The sequence below is a fragment of the Rhinolophus hipposideros genome, assembly GCF_964194185.1.
Source record: "Rhinolophus hipposideros genome assembly, chromosome: 9".
In the NCBI taxonomy this organism is placed as follows: Eukaryota; Metazoa; Chordata; class Mammalia; order Chiroptera; family Rhinolophidae; genus Rhinolophus; species Rhinolophus hipposideros.
The window spans coordinates 44,616,822-44,634,585 of record NC_138055.1 but is presented as its reverse complement, the minus strand read 5'-3'; the positions used below and the strand labels follow the sequence as shown (position 1 = coordinate 44,634,585).

Genomic DNA, 17,764 nt, shown 5'->3' with positions numbered 1-17,764 from the left:
GACAATGTAAATACATCCTACCAAAATTTTTGGGATGCAGCGAAAGCTGTTTTAAGAGCGAAATTTATGTCATTACAGGCCTATCTCAAGAAACAAGAAAAATCCCAAATAAATAACCTCATGTTACACCTCAAAAAACTAGAAAAAGAAGAACAAGTGAAACCCAAGGTCAGCAGAAGAAAGGAAATAACAAAAATCGGAGCAGAGCTCAATGAAAGTGAGAACAAAAAGACAATAGAAAAAATTAATGTGACAAAGAGCTGGTTCTTTCAAAAGATTAACAAAATTGACAAACCCTTGGCTAGACTCACTAAGATAAAAAGAGAGAAGACACTAATTAACAAAATCAGAAACGAAAAAGGGGAAGTTATCATGGACACCACAGAAATACAAAGGATCATCCAAGAAGACTATGAAGGACTATATGCCACCAAATTCAATAACCTAGAAGAAATGGATAGGTTCTTAGAAACATATAGCCTTCCAAGGCTGAACCATGAAGAACTGGAAAATCTAAACAGACCGATCACCAGTAACGAAATTGAATAAGTCATCCAAAACCTTCCCAAAAGCAAAAGTCCAGGACCAGATGGCTTCACTAGTGAATTCTACCAAATCTTCAAAGAGGATCTAATACCAATTCTGCTCAAACTCTTCCAAAAAATTCAAGAAGAGACAGTACTCTCTGATTCATTTTATGAGGCCAACATTACCCTGATACCAAAACCTGGTAAGGACAACACAAAAAAACAAAACTAAAAACCAATATCTCTGATGAATACAGATGCAAAAATCCTAAACAAAATTCTAACAAATCAAATACAACAAAACATTAAAAAGATTATTTATCATGACCTAGTGGGGTTCATCCCTGGGGCATAAGGATGGTTCAACATCCACAAATCCATCAATATGATACATCACATAAACAAAATAAAGGACAAAAATCATATGATTATATCAATTTATGCACAAAAAGCATTTGACAAGATACAACATCCATTTATGATTAAAACACTTAATAAAATAGGTATAGAATGAAAATACCTTAACATAATAAAGGCCATATATGAGAAGCCCTCAGCTAATCTCATAATTAATGGTGAAAAACTGAAGCCCTTTGTTCTACATTCAGGAATACGACAGGGCTGTCTCCTTATCACCTCTGCTTTTCAACATCGTGTTGGAAGTCCTTGCTAGAGCAATCAGGCAAGAGAAAGAAATAAAAGGCATCCAAATTGGGAATGAAACAGTTAAATTATCACTCTTTGCAGATGACATGATGCTATATATAGAAAACCCCAAAGACTCTGCCAAAAAGCTATTTGAAATAATCAACGAATACAGTAAAGTTGCTGGCTACAAAACCAATGTACAAAAGTCCATTGCATTCCTATATACTAATAATGAAATCTCAGAAAACGAAATACAAAAAACAATTCCTTTTGCAATTGCAGCAAAAAGAATAAAATACCTAGGAATAAACTTAACCATGGATGTGAAGGACCTATATGCTGAAAACTGTAGACAGTTTTGAAAGAAATTGAAGAAGACACAAAGAAATGGAAAGACATTCTGTGCTCATGGATTGGAAGAATCAACATAGCTAAAATGCCATATTACCCAAAGAAATATACAGATTTAATGAAATCCCCATCAAAATTCCAATGGCATTTTTTTAAAGAAATAGAACAAAAAATCATCAGATTTGCTTGGAACTACAAAAGACCCCAAATAGCCAAAGCAATCTTAAGAAAAAAGAACAATGCTGGAGGTATCACACAACCTGACCTTAGCTTGTACTACAGGGCTACAAAATCAAAACAACATGATATTGGCAGAAAATAGACACATAGACCAATGGAATAAAATTAAGAACTCAGAAATAAAACCACAGAAATATAGACAGATAATTTTTGACAAAGAAGCTAAAAACGTACAATGGAGGAAAGACAGCCTCTTCAATAAATGGTGCTGGGAGAATTGGATAGCCACATGCAAAAGAGTGTAACTGGACTGCTATCTGTCACCATGTACCAAAATAATTCAAAATAGATCAAAGACTTAAGCATAAGACCTGACACAATAAACTGCATAGAAAAAAACATAGGTACTAAACTTATGGACCTTGGGTTCAAAGAATATTTTATAAATTTGACTCCAAAGGCAATGGAAGTAAAAGCTAAAATAAACTAATGGGACTATATCAAACTTAAAAGCTTCTGCACAGCAAAGGAAACCATCAACAAAACAAAGAGGCAACCAAGTAAATGGGAGATTTTTGCAAACAGTGTCTCCGATAAGGGGCTAATATACAAAATATACAAGGAACTCATAAAACTCAACAACAAAAAAAACAAACAACCCAATTGAAAAATGGGCAGAGAACTCGAAGAGACATTTTTCCAAAGAGGACATACAAATGGCAAACAGACATATGAAAAACTGCTCAACATCACTAATCATCAGAGAAATGCAAATAAAAACCACAATGAGATACCACCTCACCCCAGTCAGAATGGTTATCATCAACGAGACAAATAGTAACAATTGTTGGAGAGGCTGTGGAGAAAAAGGAAACCTTATACACTGTTGGTGGGAATGCAGACTGGTGCAGTTGTTATGGAAGGCAGTGTGGAGGTTCCTCAAAAAATTATGAATAGAATTACCATATGACCCAGCAATCCCTCTGCTGGGTATCTACCCAAAAAATCTGAAAACATTTATACATAAAGACACGTGTACTCCAATGTTCACTGCAGCTTTGTTTACGGTGGTCAAGACATGGAAACAACCAAAATGTCCTTCGATCAATGAATGGATAAAGAAGTTGTGGTATATATACACAATAAAATACTATTTGGCGGAAAGAAAAGATGACATAGGAACATTTGTGACAACATGGATGGATCTTGAGAGTATCATGGTAAACAAACTAAGTCAGACAGAAAAAGCAGAAAACCCTATGATTTCACTGATATGTGGTATGTAAACCAAAAACAACAAGAGAACAAGACAAACAAATGAGAAACAAGAACTCATAGACACAGACAATAGTTTAGTGGTTACCAGAGTGTAAGGGGGATGGGGGAAGGGAGTTGAGGGTAAGGGGGATCAAATATATGGTGATGGAAGGAGAACTGACTCAGGGTGGTGAACACACAATGGGATTTATAGATGATGTAATACAGAATTGTGCACCTGAAATCTATGTAATTTTACTAACAATTGTCACCCCAATAATTTTTTTTAAAAAAATAGCTTCTCTGTTAATAAGTATCACATCAAGAAGCTTATTCCTCCTTTAGCAAATGTCCGTACTTTTAAGTGTGAAAAAAAGAAAAAGAAATAGAAAATGAATACTCGTTAAATCAAATCAAGTGCACGATCTCTAGGCATGAAATTGTGAATTTAAACCTCCAGTCTGATCAGGCCCTAGTTCCTTTTCATTTTTGTTTTTCCAGAATGGGCAACTGTGTTTTGTCTATCACACAGAAGCCTGTATTGCAAACATGGGAGGCACTAGCGAATAACAATAAAAACCAAATACAAGAATCCTGGCTGTGTTTTACCTATATCCTACGAAACATCAATTTATGTTACCTCCATATCTAATGAGATTTCTGTGAGGTAGGGAAAAAGGAACAATTGTGCTTATTTCACAGGTGGGTGTATTAAAACAAACAAACAAAATAATATCTAAGTCATCTAATTTTATAGTTAAAAATGAACTCTAAACTTTTTTGCTATACCACTAGTATTGGCTCATACAAAAAGATGTGTTTTTAAGACTCCTGCCTGAGGAACCTCCTTTAAGAGAGAAGCTCAATGATTGAGTAGAAGTGTCAGACAGATCAGCATTTGAATTCTGAATCTAGCAAGTAGTTAGATTAATTTAGCTAAACTATTTAGTGTCTCTGATTCCTGCCCATTGACGGACACTGGATAGTAATAGCTACTTCAAAATATTATGAAAATTAACTGAAATGTGTCTCTGTGCCAATCAGCATTTTAGTATTTTTTTCCCTTTATTACAGAATCATCATTTCTATCTGATAAATTACATGAAAGTTTAAGACATAGATTATTGATGGTAGTCATGTGAATAACTTGGCTCTAAAAAATACATTAGCATTCATAATTATATTTATAAGTTAGGCCAAAGAATCGAGGTAGCCAGAAATGTGGATAAGGGACATTAAGATATCACAGAAGAATTTTAATGGCAGTGTATCATCCATTTAAAATCTTCTCACCAAATAAAGCACTGAAGTTTGGCAAGGCACAGTAAAAATAAATGAACTCAGAAAGCCTACAAAATATTTTCTTTTTCATAGACAAGGAATAATAAAACAGAGCTATTATTAGAATTAGAACAATATTTTTACCTAGTAATGCAGGGGGAAAGAAAATAGAGTGGAGTACTTCTTGTACTGAAGGCTATTTAAACTGAGCAGGTATTTAGCATTTAAAAAAAAGTGAACCTAAATTGGAAGAACAGCCAATGTTGATCTGTGATACAAGAACATAGAGTGACACCTAACATTAAAAGGACACATTATAGCTATTTCTCAGAGATGCTATGATTCCTCAAGTAGTATGGATCTGAGAAGCCCTCATCACATTCTCTCCACCCCTTGCTCACCCTACCTTCCCAGCCCATAGCTTTCATCCACCAAAGGCCATTCGGTTATAAATGCCTTTAAGAGACACGCAAAATTGTGAACCTTCTAAATCGTAGAACCTGCTTAATCAAGAGTCTATCTGGTTAGATTCACAATTTACATTAAAGTTTATATTCTAAATACCAACTTCATTTAAGCAGTCTCTACTGGATTATGCAGTGGTTTCTGTTTACTTTTTCCCCTACATTAATTATGTAAAAATATTCTTTAACTTCATTTTACCTTTTTTGATTTTTGACTGTCTTGACATAAAATACACATACCTGTGTGAAATACGTATATACACAGTGTCCAGATGAATCCCTTACCTTAGACCATTATTTATTTCCAAATACAATCAACTACATATTAAATTGCCACTGTATTTATAAGCCTTCTAAAATTTAAAATGTCTCTTCTACGTACCGGCACCATCTGTTTTAATTTTGTTTGATGGTATACTGGGCTCTCCTATACCCAATGTATTGGTTGCTACCACACGAAACTCATATTCCATCCATGGGATTAAATCCACTGCTTTAGCCGCCTCCATGTTTCCTTCAATAATTGGGGGATCTAAATAAAATGAACATCGAATAGACAACATTACTTAAGTCACATCACTTTTATAACATCCTACTTTCATTTTACTATTTTGAGAAAATAGCATAGATACCACTGAGTTGAAATAAAAACAAAGGTGAGGAATGACACAATGTTAAGTTCCAGGGAGTAAGAGGAGAGGTCATTAATAAATAAGACACTAGAAAGCGTGATATACGTATGATCATCTATGTCATAAGTCTAGGGTAGGAAGACTGACGGACTCCCAGGTCATGCCTGTACTGTTCGTCCATGGACTACACCTTGAATAGCAAGGAGCTGTATTCTCAAGGTGCAATTCAAAAAAAGATTTCCTGAGGCAAGGATATAACTGTGCCAGTTAAAAATTTTATGGAATGCCACTGATGTAGTGTATGGGGAGTGAATGATTTATTAGTAGTGCACTTATAAGTTTATACCCCTTTTTAACTGGTTTTGTAGATTTATACCCAAATCGTTTGGGGCAGTGATAATAAATGTTATAATTCATTAAGATTTATTAAGTACTTCTCAGAACTCATGCTGCTAGATACTAGATACTAATGGGGAGATTATAAATTATGGGGAGGATATGATCTGAAATTGTTTATTTAATTGAGATATGATAAAACATACAACCAGGGAAGGACTATATATTATATACTCTCAAAATATTTCCTTTTGTGATTTTTATAATTAATCTACATATATACATGTAAATACTTGTACACCACTTATTTGGAAAATGTGTTCCTTCAGGCTTATCTACGACTCATCATCTTATGCGGTAGGGTATTTTAATCCAGCAATGCATGCCATGAACATGTAGCTTTTTATGATGTTGTACCCATCTCCCTAGTAAATGCTAAGCATCCTAGTGTCCAGTTTCTGCTTTTAGACAAATTTCTGGATGGCTCACACTATCCCATGCCTCACCCTGCTATGATTTTAACTTTCCTGGACATTAATTTTGCCACCTATTCTCTTCTTTCGTTATAGACCTGTTCTATATATTTGACATATATTTATTATTTCTAATTAAAAGTTTGCCTTTCCCTCTGTTTTGATTCTGCCTGTTTATCTTCTTTCTCCTCCACACTCCCTCACACTAAATCAGAATTTGTTTGTCTTAGTTCACATACATAGGGACTTCTTTTAGGTAATTGGAAGAGGGAATGTGAATTTTTGGCTTGTGAAGGGCTCTTCATGGAGAAAAGGGTAAAATAGAACTGGCTATTATTACATTGGGTAGTGTGGCCTTTCTTCCTCTCCAGATACTTTTCAATGATTTGAAAAGTATAAAAGAAGATGATCTAGCGAGTTGAATGGTGACCACCAAAAATATATGTCTATGTTCAAATCACCAGAACCTGTGGCTATGACTTTATGTGAAAACAAGGGCTTGTGGATGCTTTTAAGACTGGGATTAAGTTAAGAATCTTGGATCATCCTGGATAATATAGGTGGGTCCCGAATCTAATGACAAGTGTCCTTATAAGAGAAATACAGAGGACAGACACACATAGACGAGGAGGATACAATGTGACCACAGGAAGAAACTAAAGTGATGCAGCCACAAGCCAAGGAACATTTGGAGCCACTGGAAGAAGCCAGAAATGGGTCTTCCCTAGAGCCCTTGGAGAAGGTGCAGCCCTGTCAACACCTTCTTATTGGACTTCTGCCCTCCAGAACTGTTAGAGAGTAACTTTCTGTTGTTTTAAGCCACCAAGTTTGCGGTAATTTGTTATGGTAGCCCTGGCAAAATAATACAGAGGTATCAAGGCAGACGCTAATGGGACTATTTGAGAGTTTGTGATTTTTAGGAGTTGGGGAAGTCCAAAGGAAAAAGTGTGGTAGCAACCTCTGTGTTATTCTTGGAGTCAGAAAGAGAGGAGAGTAATTTGGACCACAAAAGCAACACTGGGAATAAGGAATGGGCTCTCAAATTCGTGTTTTTTACTGGGTTAGTTCAGAGTCAGACCACTTTTTACAGATAATCTCTACTAAAACATCAGATCTTAACTGTATAATGCATATCAGAGGTTTCTCTCTATGAAAACTAAAATGGTGTGTATTAACCTGGTAGGTTATTTAAGTCTTGGTTCTACTTCTGAATGTAAATTTTAAGCAAATCCTTACTTTAATTCTCAGATCAAAAGACTCCCTTGAAAATGTTTTATTTTAGTAACCAGGCATGAACAGTCATCCACAGATCTACTTGCAAACACCTTGAGTCCATAAGGCTTAGTATAAAAAGTTGCTGGCTATTCTTTAGAAGAAAAGAGAAACAAGCTTCAAGGGTATCTTAAGGCCAATAATTCACAGTGTTTTGGCTGCCTGGCAACCATGCTGTGGTGCCCAGGCCACTCGAACTAGTTAATTGAGGAGCTTCAAAAACAGCCAGAATGACCTCAGGACTGAAAAACAGATTGTCTCAAGAATAAATCCAGGCAATGTAATCCCACCTGTTCTAGGTTCTTGGAAGTTGCCAAAGTGAGTCCTGGCATTTCCTTAGGGTATCAATACAATCGGAACCTTTAGGATCCAATTCAAACCCAAACATTTGAAACTACCCAGAAAGAATTAGCCTCTCAGAGTTTCTAACGAGAAAAGCAGGTCTGTGTTTGAGAATGGAAATGGGCATTTAAAGGCTTCTCACTGGTGCTGACACAACTACTCAGTGTTATGTTAGAGGCTCTAGACCCAACCCATAGATCAAATTGCCTGGCAGGACTCAGGAAGAAGCCATAGATGTGACAAAGAACCTTGCAGCAAAAGAGAAGCAAACTGTGCTCTGGCCTCCCAGATGGTATCATTCATTGATCCTTCTCTAAGGAAAATTTGAATGTAATTTTTTAAAAACTGATAAATTCATATTTGAAATAATAACAACAACAAAATGAAGCAACAAAAAGGCAAAAAACAGTAAATTCTAAAGAATAAATCTCCCACAATGACCCTAGTGTTTTTTTGTTTGTTAGCTTTTTTTTTCCAAACAGATCAATTTGTCAAAGATTTAAAGAGAAAGTACTAAATTCTAAGTAAAGTTGTGGTAGAACAGATACTCACATACTGGTGGTGGGAATAAAAATCCGTTCTACCTTTCTACAGAGTAATTTGGTAATATAGTTATTGGTTTAAGCGTCTTTAATTTAATAATTTAATTTACAAATGTCTATTCTAAAGAAATAATCTAAAGATCAGAAAAAAACATTTATCTGTGAAGATGCTAACTGCAGATTTGTAACAGTCAATTCTAGTCTTCTATATGCAGAACTTTAAATATAAAGACATTTTTCTTCTCTTTTATAGAAAACACATTTCAATTTCTCTCAATTGTTCCCCATAGCGTGGTTTTCAGGATTCTTTATGATCTGGCCAACATCCTGCTTACACACACACACACACACACACACACACACACACACACACACACATACACACACTATCACCAAAAATATTCTTTTTTTCTCTTAAAGTAGCGGTATAGAATCAAACACAGCATTCTAAATGTGACCTGAACATCTTGTAGTACCTTGGAAATGGCATCAGATTTCAGAGGTCTATCACTTAAAAAGTCTGACAGAAGTAATACTCACTCTAGATTGTTTTAAAGGTATACGGTCTATTCTTTCATGTCATTGATTTAAATCCCATCCTTGAACTGCTGTAAATTGATATCTTTGAAAATATTTATTGAACACCTTAAATAATTACCTACATAAAACTGAGTTTAATCTTGTACTTTCCTTTTCAGTGGACACCACTATAAACAAAAAACATATGACTTTTACAACATTTGTTGTAAAAAGTATTTTTCACATCCACTTAGGATATAGTCATAAAAGAACTTGAGTTATACAACTAACAAAAAGAACACACAAGAAACTCTCCAAAAAAAAAAAATCAATTTTCAGATCCCATCAGAGAGCTGAGTTTGTGAAGAAATCTAATGAACTAAAGTCATCATTGGTAGAGTAAGGCGGAGAGGAGGAAGTAGTCATAGGTGTTCATAAGAGAAAACTGTTTAACTATTGACAGATATTTAAAGACAACGTGCAGGCTGGCATGGCTCTTTTGAATCCCTGAGAGCCCACAAATCAAGGAGAGTTTGCACTCATCCACCAATTATTTTTTGTAGGCCTTCACCAAGTATATTCAGGAAAATTTGGGGGCAAAACAAGAAAGCCAAGAGAGACACTCCTCTGAGCTTGAGACATCTCAGATCAGCTTAGGTTTAAAAGCAGAGCAGGAAAACCAAGACTCCACATGCGTACTGGGGCTTACACTGAATATGAGTAAGTGGCCCTCACTGGCTGGGTAAGTGGCAGGAGAGCTGAGACAAATCCACCTCCTCTATGAGGTGCAGGTACTTTGGGTCTGCTGAGGTCTGAGGGCAGGATCGAGAACTGAGAAAACTCTCAGGCACTGTGGGCTTTAGACTGATTATCACAAAACAGCTGTCTAGACAGAAGCAGGGGATTTAAAAGAACCCTCCCTGAGGTCCAAGCTAGAAGAACCAGTTGAAGTCTGATGGTAAGGCTGGAAAACCATCAGACACTCAGATATGAGCGTAAGTTCTGATCCTATACTCAAATCACTTAAACCCTGCATTTATCTGAATTTAACAGCAAAGACCAGATTATCTCAATTAAAGATTAGGTGGACTCAGCATCTGAAAGAATGACACATATTTTCCTGGGCATAAATAATATATACTTCAGCCTCTACTGTTCTATTACACATAATGTTTGAAAATCAATAAAAATTATCAGTCACATGAGAAAACAAAGAAATGTGATCCATTATCAAGAAAAAAGAAAAAAATCTATAGAGGTTGATTTAAAGGTGACACAGATATTGAATGATCAGGCAGGGACTTTAGAACAATTTAATAGTTGTTCTATATACGTAAAATTTCGTGTTGGAAAGATGCACAACATGTACAAACAAATAAAAAATTTCCCTGGAACACTATGCGAACAATATTAAAAGGAGCCAAGTGCTAGAAAAAAAAATCCCATAAATAAAATATATATATATATATTATTTTAATGGGATTTTCAGCTGACTGAACATAGCAGAGGAAAGGATCTATGAAAATGAAGAAAATTCATTAGACATTACATACAAACGTACACCCACAATCTATGGAACACATCAAACAATCTAACATACATGTCAATAGAATCAAGAGGTGAGGGAGGGTGGGAAGGAAGAAGGGGGGAGAGAAAGAGAGAGGGGGAATATCTGGAGAAATGACTGAGAATTTCCAAAGCTGAAGGAAGATGTCAAGTTAAAGATCCAAGATTCCTATCACGATAAATACATTCCCATCCAGTTGAAAAGTGAATATGAAGAGAAATCTTGAAAGTAGATAGAGGAAATGGCTACACTCAATACAGGGATATGAAGTAAAAACAACAGTTGCCTTCTCATCAGACACAATACAGGCAAAAAGACAAAGGCACAATGTTTTTAAAGTGATCACAATAAAAAGTAACTTAGAATTTATATCCAAAAAATATGACTTCAATATGAAAGGAAAGATATATATATATATTTTAATGTGCAAAGGCTGAGTCTTGGACTTCAGCAACTTGAATAATCAGAGATGTTAAAAGAAGTTCTTTGCTCAGGAAAAGTATACTAGATAGAAATCCAGTTCTATAGAAAGGAATGGAGAACCCAGAAATAATACATGTATTGGTAAATATAAAGGGACTTAGAAACAACTTTCAGTGAACTGAGAATAAAAAAGAACTTCCTCAACCCGATAAAGGGCATCTAAGATGACATATTTAAAGTGCTGAAAGAAAGAAAAAAAAACTGTCAATGAAGAAATTGTATCCAATAAAACTCTCTTTTAAACCTGAAGGGGAAATAAAGACATTCCCAGATAAGCAAAACTGAGAGAACTGGTTGCTGGCAGACCTACCTTATAAGAAATACTAAAGGAAGTTCTTCAGCTAAAAGCAGTTGACCCCAGAGAGTAATCTGGAAAAACACCCTCCAACTAAGGAGCACTGCTAAAGGTAATTATGTGATTATAAAAGACACTATACATCTGTATTTCTTCTCTTATCTGATTTTAAAGCCATTGTAGGAAACTATAGATATCTATCTATGTATCTATCTACTTATCGATATATATATTTATAAATATATACCTATATACTCATATATATATATATATAAACGCCTATATGTGTCTATTGTACTAAAATAAAATTAATTGTGTTAAAATCAATAAAATTGTGTTGTTGGGACTATAGTATACAGAAATGTAATATATTTGACAATAACTTAAAGGGGCAAGGAGAAGCAAAGCTATGTTAGAATAAGGAAATAATATCAGATAGTAACTCAAACCCACAGGAACAAATGAGAAGAACCAGAATTGTTAAATAAAAAGGTTAATATAACAAATTCTATACATACACATTTGCTTTCCTTTCTTGTCTTCGCTGCTTTGAAAGACATTAAAATTATAGAATGCTATAGTTTTAGCAGAAGATCATCAGGTTTGTAACATATGTAGATGTGATATATATAAATAATGTATAGCACATAAAGAGGGTAAAACAGAATAGAGCTATGTAGGAGTAACATTTCTATATCTCACTAAAATTAAGTTAGTAAAACTATGAAGTCTATTCATGGATAGGTTCAGTTGTAGCTGGTAAGCCCTAGAGTAAGTAAATCTATCTCTATATCTATCTACCTATCTGTCTGTCTGTCTGTCTATCTATCTACCTACGTATCTATCTATCTATCTGTCATCTATCATCTATAATCAATATCATTAAAATAAAAATTTTACACTATAAAAACTCAGTTAATGCAAAACAAAGCAGTAAAGAAGGAATAGAAGAACACAGAATTGAAACATTTAGAAAACATATAAATCCAAACATATCAATGATAACATTAAATGTTAATGGATTAAAGAATCCAATCAGAAGGCGGCGATTGTCTGACTGGATAAAAACAAGATTCAACTATAACAGAAAACATACTGAAGACTCGAAGATACAAATAGGTTGACAGTTAGAAAAGATATAACATGCAAACAGGAACCATGAGAAATTTGGGGTAGCTGTACTAATATCACAAGCACTCTAGGTAAAATAGTACTCCTGTCCACTGTTCTATATGTGGTCCATTATTGATCAAACCATTGTTATATGGTGCATGACTATATATTTATAGATAATACTTATACTCAATAGCATAATGTAATAAAAATGTTCCATTTCTAATTCATTTGTACGTTCTACTCTTATGTGGAGGACCACTTAATACAAAAATATATCCTAAACCCATGTAACAGATTTCAAGTTTATATTTGGTTCATTTCCCATGATACAAACAAATTATTAAAGAAAAGTACATCTATATTCAAACCTCTTAGCGAGCAATATGAATAAATTCCATTACATTAAGATAAAGGTAAAATGAGAGCAGGTTTGGAATGCATTCGTATGAATTCCTTTTCTTCAATTTTTGAAAGGGAGAAATATTTTATTCATTACTTTTGTCTTTTTTTCTTCCCTCTGGCAAAATTGAGTCTATATTTCTACAGTTAATGTATCTGAAAGAAATTCTGACAAGTTTGTTTTAAAATATTGTCAAAAATGACCAACATAAATATATTGTTTTTCAAAAGGCTCTTCTATCTTCTTTGATGTTGCAGGACAAAATAAACTGATGTGTGATATTTTAGGCTAGCCATGAGAAATGGCAATGGTAATAGTTATAGGCAAGGGAAAGTACCCACTTAGTATCATTTATTTTTTCCTGATCAATTTTTAGGAAATCTTAATATAAGAAACAAAAGTTGATATCCAAAACTTCTTTAGAAACATGTTTCGAAGAAATTAGAACCAGGCAAGATCATCCTCAAAAAGTAAAGGATTATAGTAATAAAATTTGGATGCTTAAGTTAATATTTATGATCAATATGGCTTTTTAAAAACGCAGAACTATATAGCACCTATATAGTTAAAAAATGGGTCATAAATAATAAGCTATAGATGCCATTTGCAAGAGAGAAAGAGAGAGAGAGAGAGAGAGAGAGAGAGAGAGAGAGAGAGAGAGAGAGAGAGATTTCCCAATACAACTGCTTCTTCTTTCCCACTATCTTTAAAATGTTTAAGTTCCTTGTGGTTTTCTTCACTTCCAAAGCACTGGGATACTTACAAAAAAAAAATAATAATAAAAAAGCATTTCTGTGTAGATGATAAAATTACCAAAACATCCAGGATTTTGTGTTTGATAAAATAATTAACTTAAAAATATGCACAGATTAATCAGATAAATAAAACTCACCAGTCTTTGCATCTTTCCAGTCATCTGAAAGAATAGTCTTGGTCTGGATAGTGTATTTAGATATAGGACTATGATTGTCTGAACCACGGCTCCAAGTAAGTGACACAGATGTGGCTCTGATGTCTTCTATTCGCAGACCACCTGGAGGGCCCGGAGGACCTGCAATAAAAAATTGGGTAATGAATCCCAACTAGTGAATTAAGCTCACATTTAAATACAAACATGTCTTTGTTGCAATTAATCTAAAGGACATTTAAACACTATAAACAGTGTTGCCACATTCCTTTTAAATATAAGCTATAAGAAGTGATAATTTAATTTATGATTTTCAATAAATAATATCATGTCTTTTTCAAAGAAAGGAGATAAATATTGTCCTTTAAAACAAGGCATTATTATTCAGTATACATATTATACTGTTTGACTCTTAAATGCACTTGGCACCACCAATGGAAACTAATACAGATTGTAGTATAGTGATATTTAGTGAGTGCTTGCTCCATGCATGAATCAGAGACAATGACATAATTCAGTCCAGAAATGAGAATAGTTCAATATTTCAGTCTGCGTCCCCAAAATGGAACAAATACTTTTTGTATAGCCCTAATGTTATACTTTACTCGGAGTAGACATTTCTGAGAATGATGTTAGGTATAATTTTGGATAATATATTTCATGTTAGTTATAGTAACAGGAATAAATAATATTAAATGAAATATTTCCAGTTTTATAAAATGTAGAAAATAATTATAAACTCAGAGATATACCAGGATTGCTCTGAAATCATCAATTTACATAATGAAGTATCTTAGGACAGAAGAATTATTACTGCAGAACATAAAACAATGTTAAACATAGATTTTTATAGATGACGCACAACATAGTACAAACATTATTCATTTATCCTCCTAAATGAGAGCGCTGTGCTGGATGGTAGAGATGAAAAGATAAGTGAAACGTGAGTTTTGAGTAGCAATTTGTCTTGAAAAGGGTGAAACGAACCAGCAAACAAACAGCTATACACTAAAGTAGCAAATGCCACGATAATGGTATATAATGTGCTTATTCTTTGCCTCACAATTTGTTTATTAAAATGAGAAAAATGGCCTTGAAGTGGTACAGTGGAATCCATTACTTAAAATGCTAAGGAAAGCTGCCTGTTATGAGAGTCCTGAAATACACATTTCAGAAAATGGCATTTGTTTTCTTTGCTCAGGAAACGAGACCATCCCCAACAGAATTAGGCGTATTGAATATAATAATCAAGAACTTTGGTAAAGTGGAACCTTTATATTTTCATATTGAATAGAGTACTAAATAAGACATATGATTTTATCTTTTAGCAAAAATAGATATCTTCCTATTTATATATCAGATCAGATGCTTAGCCTACATGGAGTTTTTTCTCCATATGGGCTTTAGTTTTTGCAAAGGTCTAGACAACACCGCAAACCTTCACCAATTTCCTAGTGGTTGGTCTCAAGGACGAAAACGTGTGTGTAGATCAACACAAATGAATTAGTAATAACATAAAATAACACAAGACACACCCTATTGATACTAGTAAATTTTATTATTTGAAAATATGTAACATATAAATATAATAAAGTTAAACTGTTGTAAATGTATAATCTGTAAATAGTAAATTTATACTTCTTGATTATTATGAAAAGTAACAATACACCATCCAAAATAAATTAAAAGACACACAAATAATAAAGAAGACATTACATATTCAGAAAGAACATGTTGCATTTTTCATGCGTAGAAACCACATTGAAATACAGTGAAAATTCTGGATCCGAACCAAGTAATTCATTATTTCACAGGAAGCATCATGTCAAGTCAATTACTGAGTAGAATATTTCAGAGTATGAAAATTAAAAATTATAGATGAAAAACAGAAATATTTTAAAAGAAGATAAAGTCATACATTCAAACTGTTTTTCAGAGCATTCAAACACTTTTTCAGAGCATATGGCATACAGAAAATGTTAAAAGGAACTTACGACAAAATTACTATAGGTTAGTTGACAACAATTAAAGTTTAAATTATTTCCCTGCTATTTGATGAAGTTCTTGCAGTGGTGAATTAATAATATTTTTATAGGTCATATTAAAGTTGTACATTATTAGTGTATTTGTTGGGATATTATATACATGTTTATTCAGTTATTCATTCATTAAATACCAACATTATAATTACATTTGTCCATTTTTTTCTCTAGTGTGAATCTGGCCTTACTAAATATTTGGTGAATATATAAACGATTTTATCACAGCTGATCGTCAGACAGTTCTATAAGCATAATGGACATCCATAATCCAATGTCCAATCTCCCACTTCCCTTGAAATACTGTATCATAAGGAGGTTTTGAGAGAACAAATGCAAAGGGGTTGGTTTATACCCTCAAAAGCGTGGTGTGGCAATATTACTTGATTCACCTCATGTGAAGTAGTCTTATCCATCTAGTAATTGACCATAAATATCTCCCAGAAAATGCCCGAGAGAAAATGTATTATTAAAAAGCAAGGATTTTAGATTAAAATAGGTTTGACATTAAATTCTGTGCCCTGATTTATCTTGGGCAAGTTTCTTATATTTACTAAGCATTCATCTTCTTATCTGAAAAATAGGAGTAATAAAACTTGCCCATATAGAATTGTTAGAATTGAAATAGCACATTTAACATCAAGAATGTAGTGCAAGACCTAGTTCATAGAATGTCCTCACTTAACTTTATCTATTAGCAATAATAGGAGTGGTGCTATAGAGACAAACTTGGACAGCCTGTAAGTTCAACCCAGGACCATCTCTGCACTGTCTCCCAGAAGAAAGGTTTTTACATCACTTGTTCAGTTTTGTTGGTCACAATAAAGAGAAAAGTGTTGTGGTAAATATAAAATGATGCAGGTACTTGTTCCTCAGATCAAAGAAAGGTGTTTAGGAACTACCTATCCATCTGATTCTTTCACCAATGAAATAAAAGCAATACATACTTCTGATTCTAAGAAGTCCTTTCTTCCTTCTTTTTCTTCTTCTGCTCCTTCTTCTTCTTCTCCTTCTCCTTCTCCTTCTTCCTCGTCCTCTCACCCTCTCTCCCTCCCTCCCTCTCTTCCCCTCCCCTCGTCCCTCTCCTCATCACTGTGCCAACAACACTCTCAAGAAACCTTTAAGGAGAGAATTGAAGTCAGGAAACATGCAAACAAATGGACTGATACATGCAGTTTATTTTATTATTACCCAACTGATATCTCTTTCCAGGTTCTTAGGTGGTTCTCAGTCAGATACCTTATGATTCCTAAGAATACAGTTTATGCCAAATTTAAATGAAAGAGAAATATATTCAGATGGGAAAAACCTTTGGAGTTTGACTTAAATTTTAAATGCCTAAATACATCATATGATAAAGTTGTTTCAACTTTCATTTTATTATTATTTTTCTTTCTTTAGATTTTATCATTAAGGATCCATAATGGTGGCGGAAAAAAAGAAACTTTAACTTTTCTGATTAGTCCTGGCAAAGGCTTTTCATCAGTTCTTCTCACTACCATTAAATATTTAGGGAGTTGAAAAGAAAGAAATCGAGGAGAAAAAGAGATGTGGGGGAGGGATAAAGAGTTATTTAATGCACGCTCTTTGTTTTTAGTTTTTATGAACACAGGTTTATCCATACTATTTGCTTGTCACCATAACCGTCTGGAGTTTCTGAAACGCATTTTATTAAGCTCATACATCGCAGCCATAACAGAGTGCTGGTATTTTCCTTTCCTGATTTTTCCAAATGCTGACAGATGAGTAAACATCACTAAAATGGTTAGGCCTATCCCACTGACCAAATTCCTCTTTTATTAAATTAATGGTATAAACTTCAGTGCTGATTCTTTGCATCTTCTTTTCCGACTCAAAAATCAGTGTTTGATCGCTGCCTTTCTTGGAGCTAACCTTTCTGTCCTTCTTCAGGTAGAAGAAGCTGCCACTATGCACCGTTCTCCTTTTCTATTTGGATTTCCCTCTCTCTTCCCATTCTTGTTTTTCACCCATTATATTCTTTCCCTCTGGCTTTCAGTTCTCTCAGAGATTACTGATTGTGAATGCTCCATAAAATCTCACCTAAGAGAGATACTTAGTGGTCTATCAAGGTCCTTGTTTTTGTTATGTTTCTTCATCGAAGGTTCTTCAAAG

General features: G+C 34.0%; 1 protein-coding gene across 2 annotated transcripts in view; it reads right to left on the bottom strand.

Moving 5' to 3' along the window:
* Window positions 1-17,764, bottom strand: part of CNTN1 (contactin 1) — a 292,784-nt gene that overhangs the window by 59,023 nt on the left and 215,997 nt on the right. For both annotated transcript variants that reach the window (XM_081058561.1, XM_081058562.1), the window contains 2 exons: window positions 13,578-13,736; window positions 5,091-5,240 (listed from right to left, as the gene is read on the bottom strand). In XM_081058561.1, coding sequence (XP_080914687.1) covers window positions 5,091-5,240; window positions 13,578-13,736 — 309 coding nt within the window. The remainder of the gene's footprint in view (window positions 1-5,090; window positions 5,241-13,577; window positions 13,737-17,764) is intronic.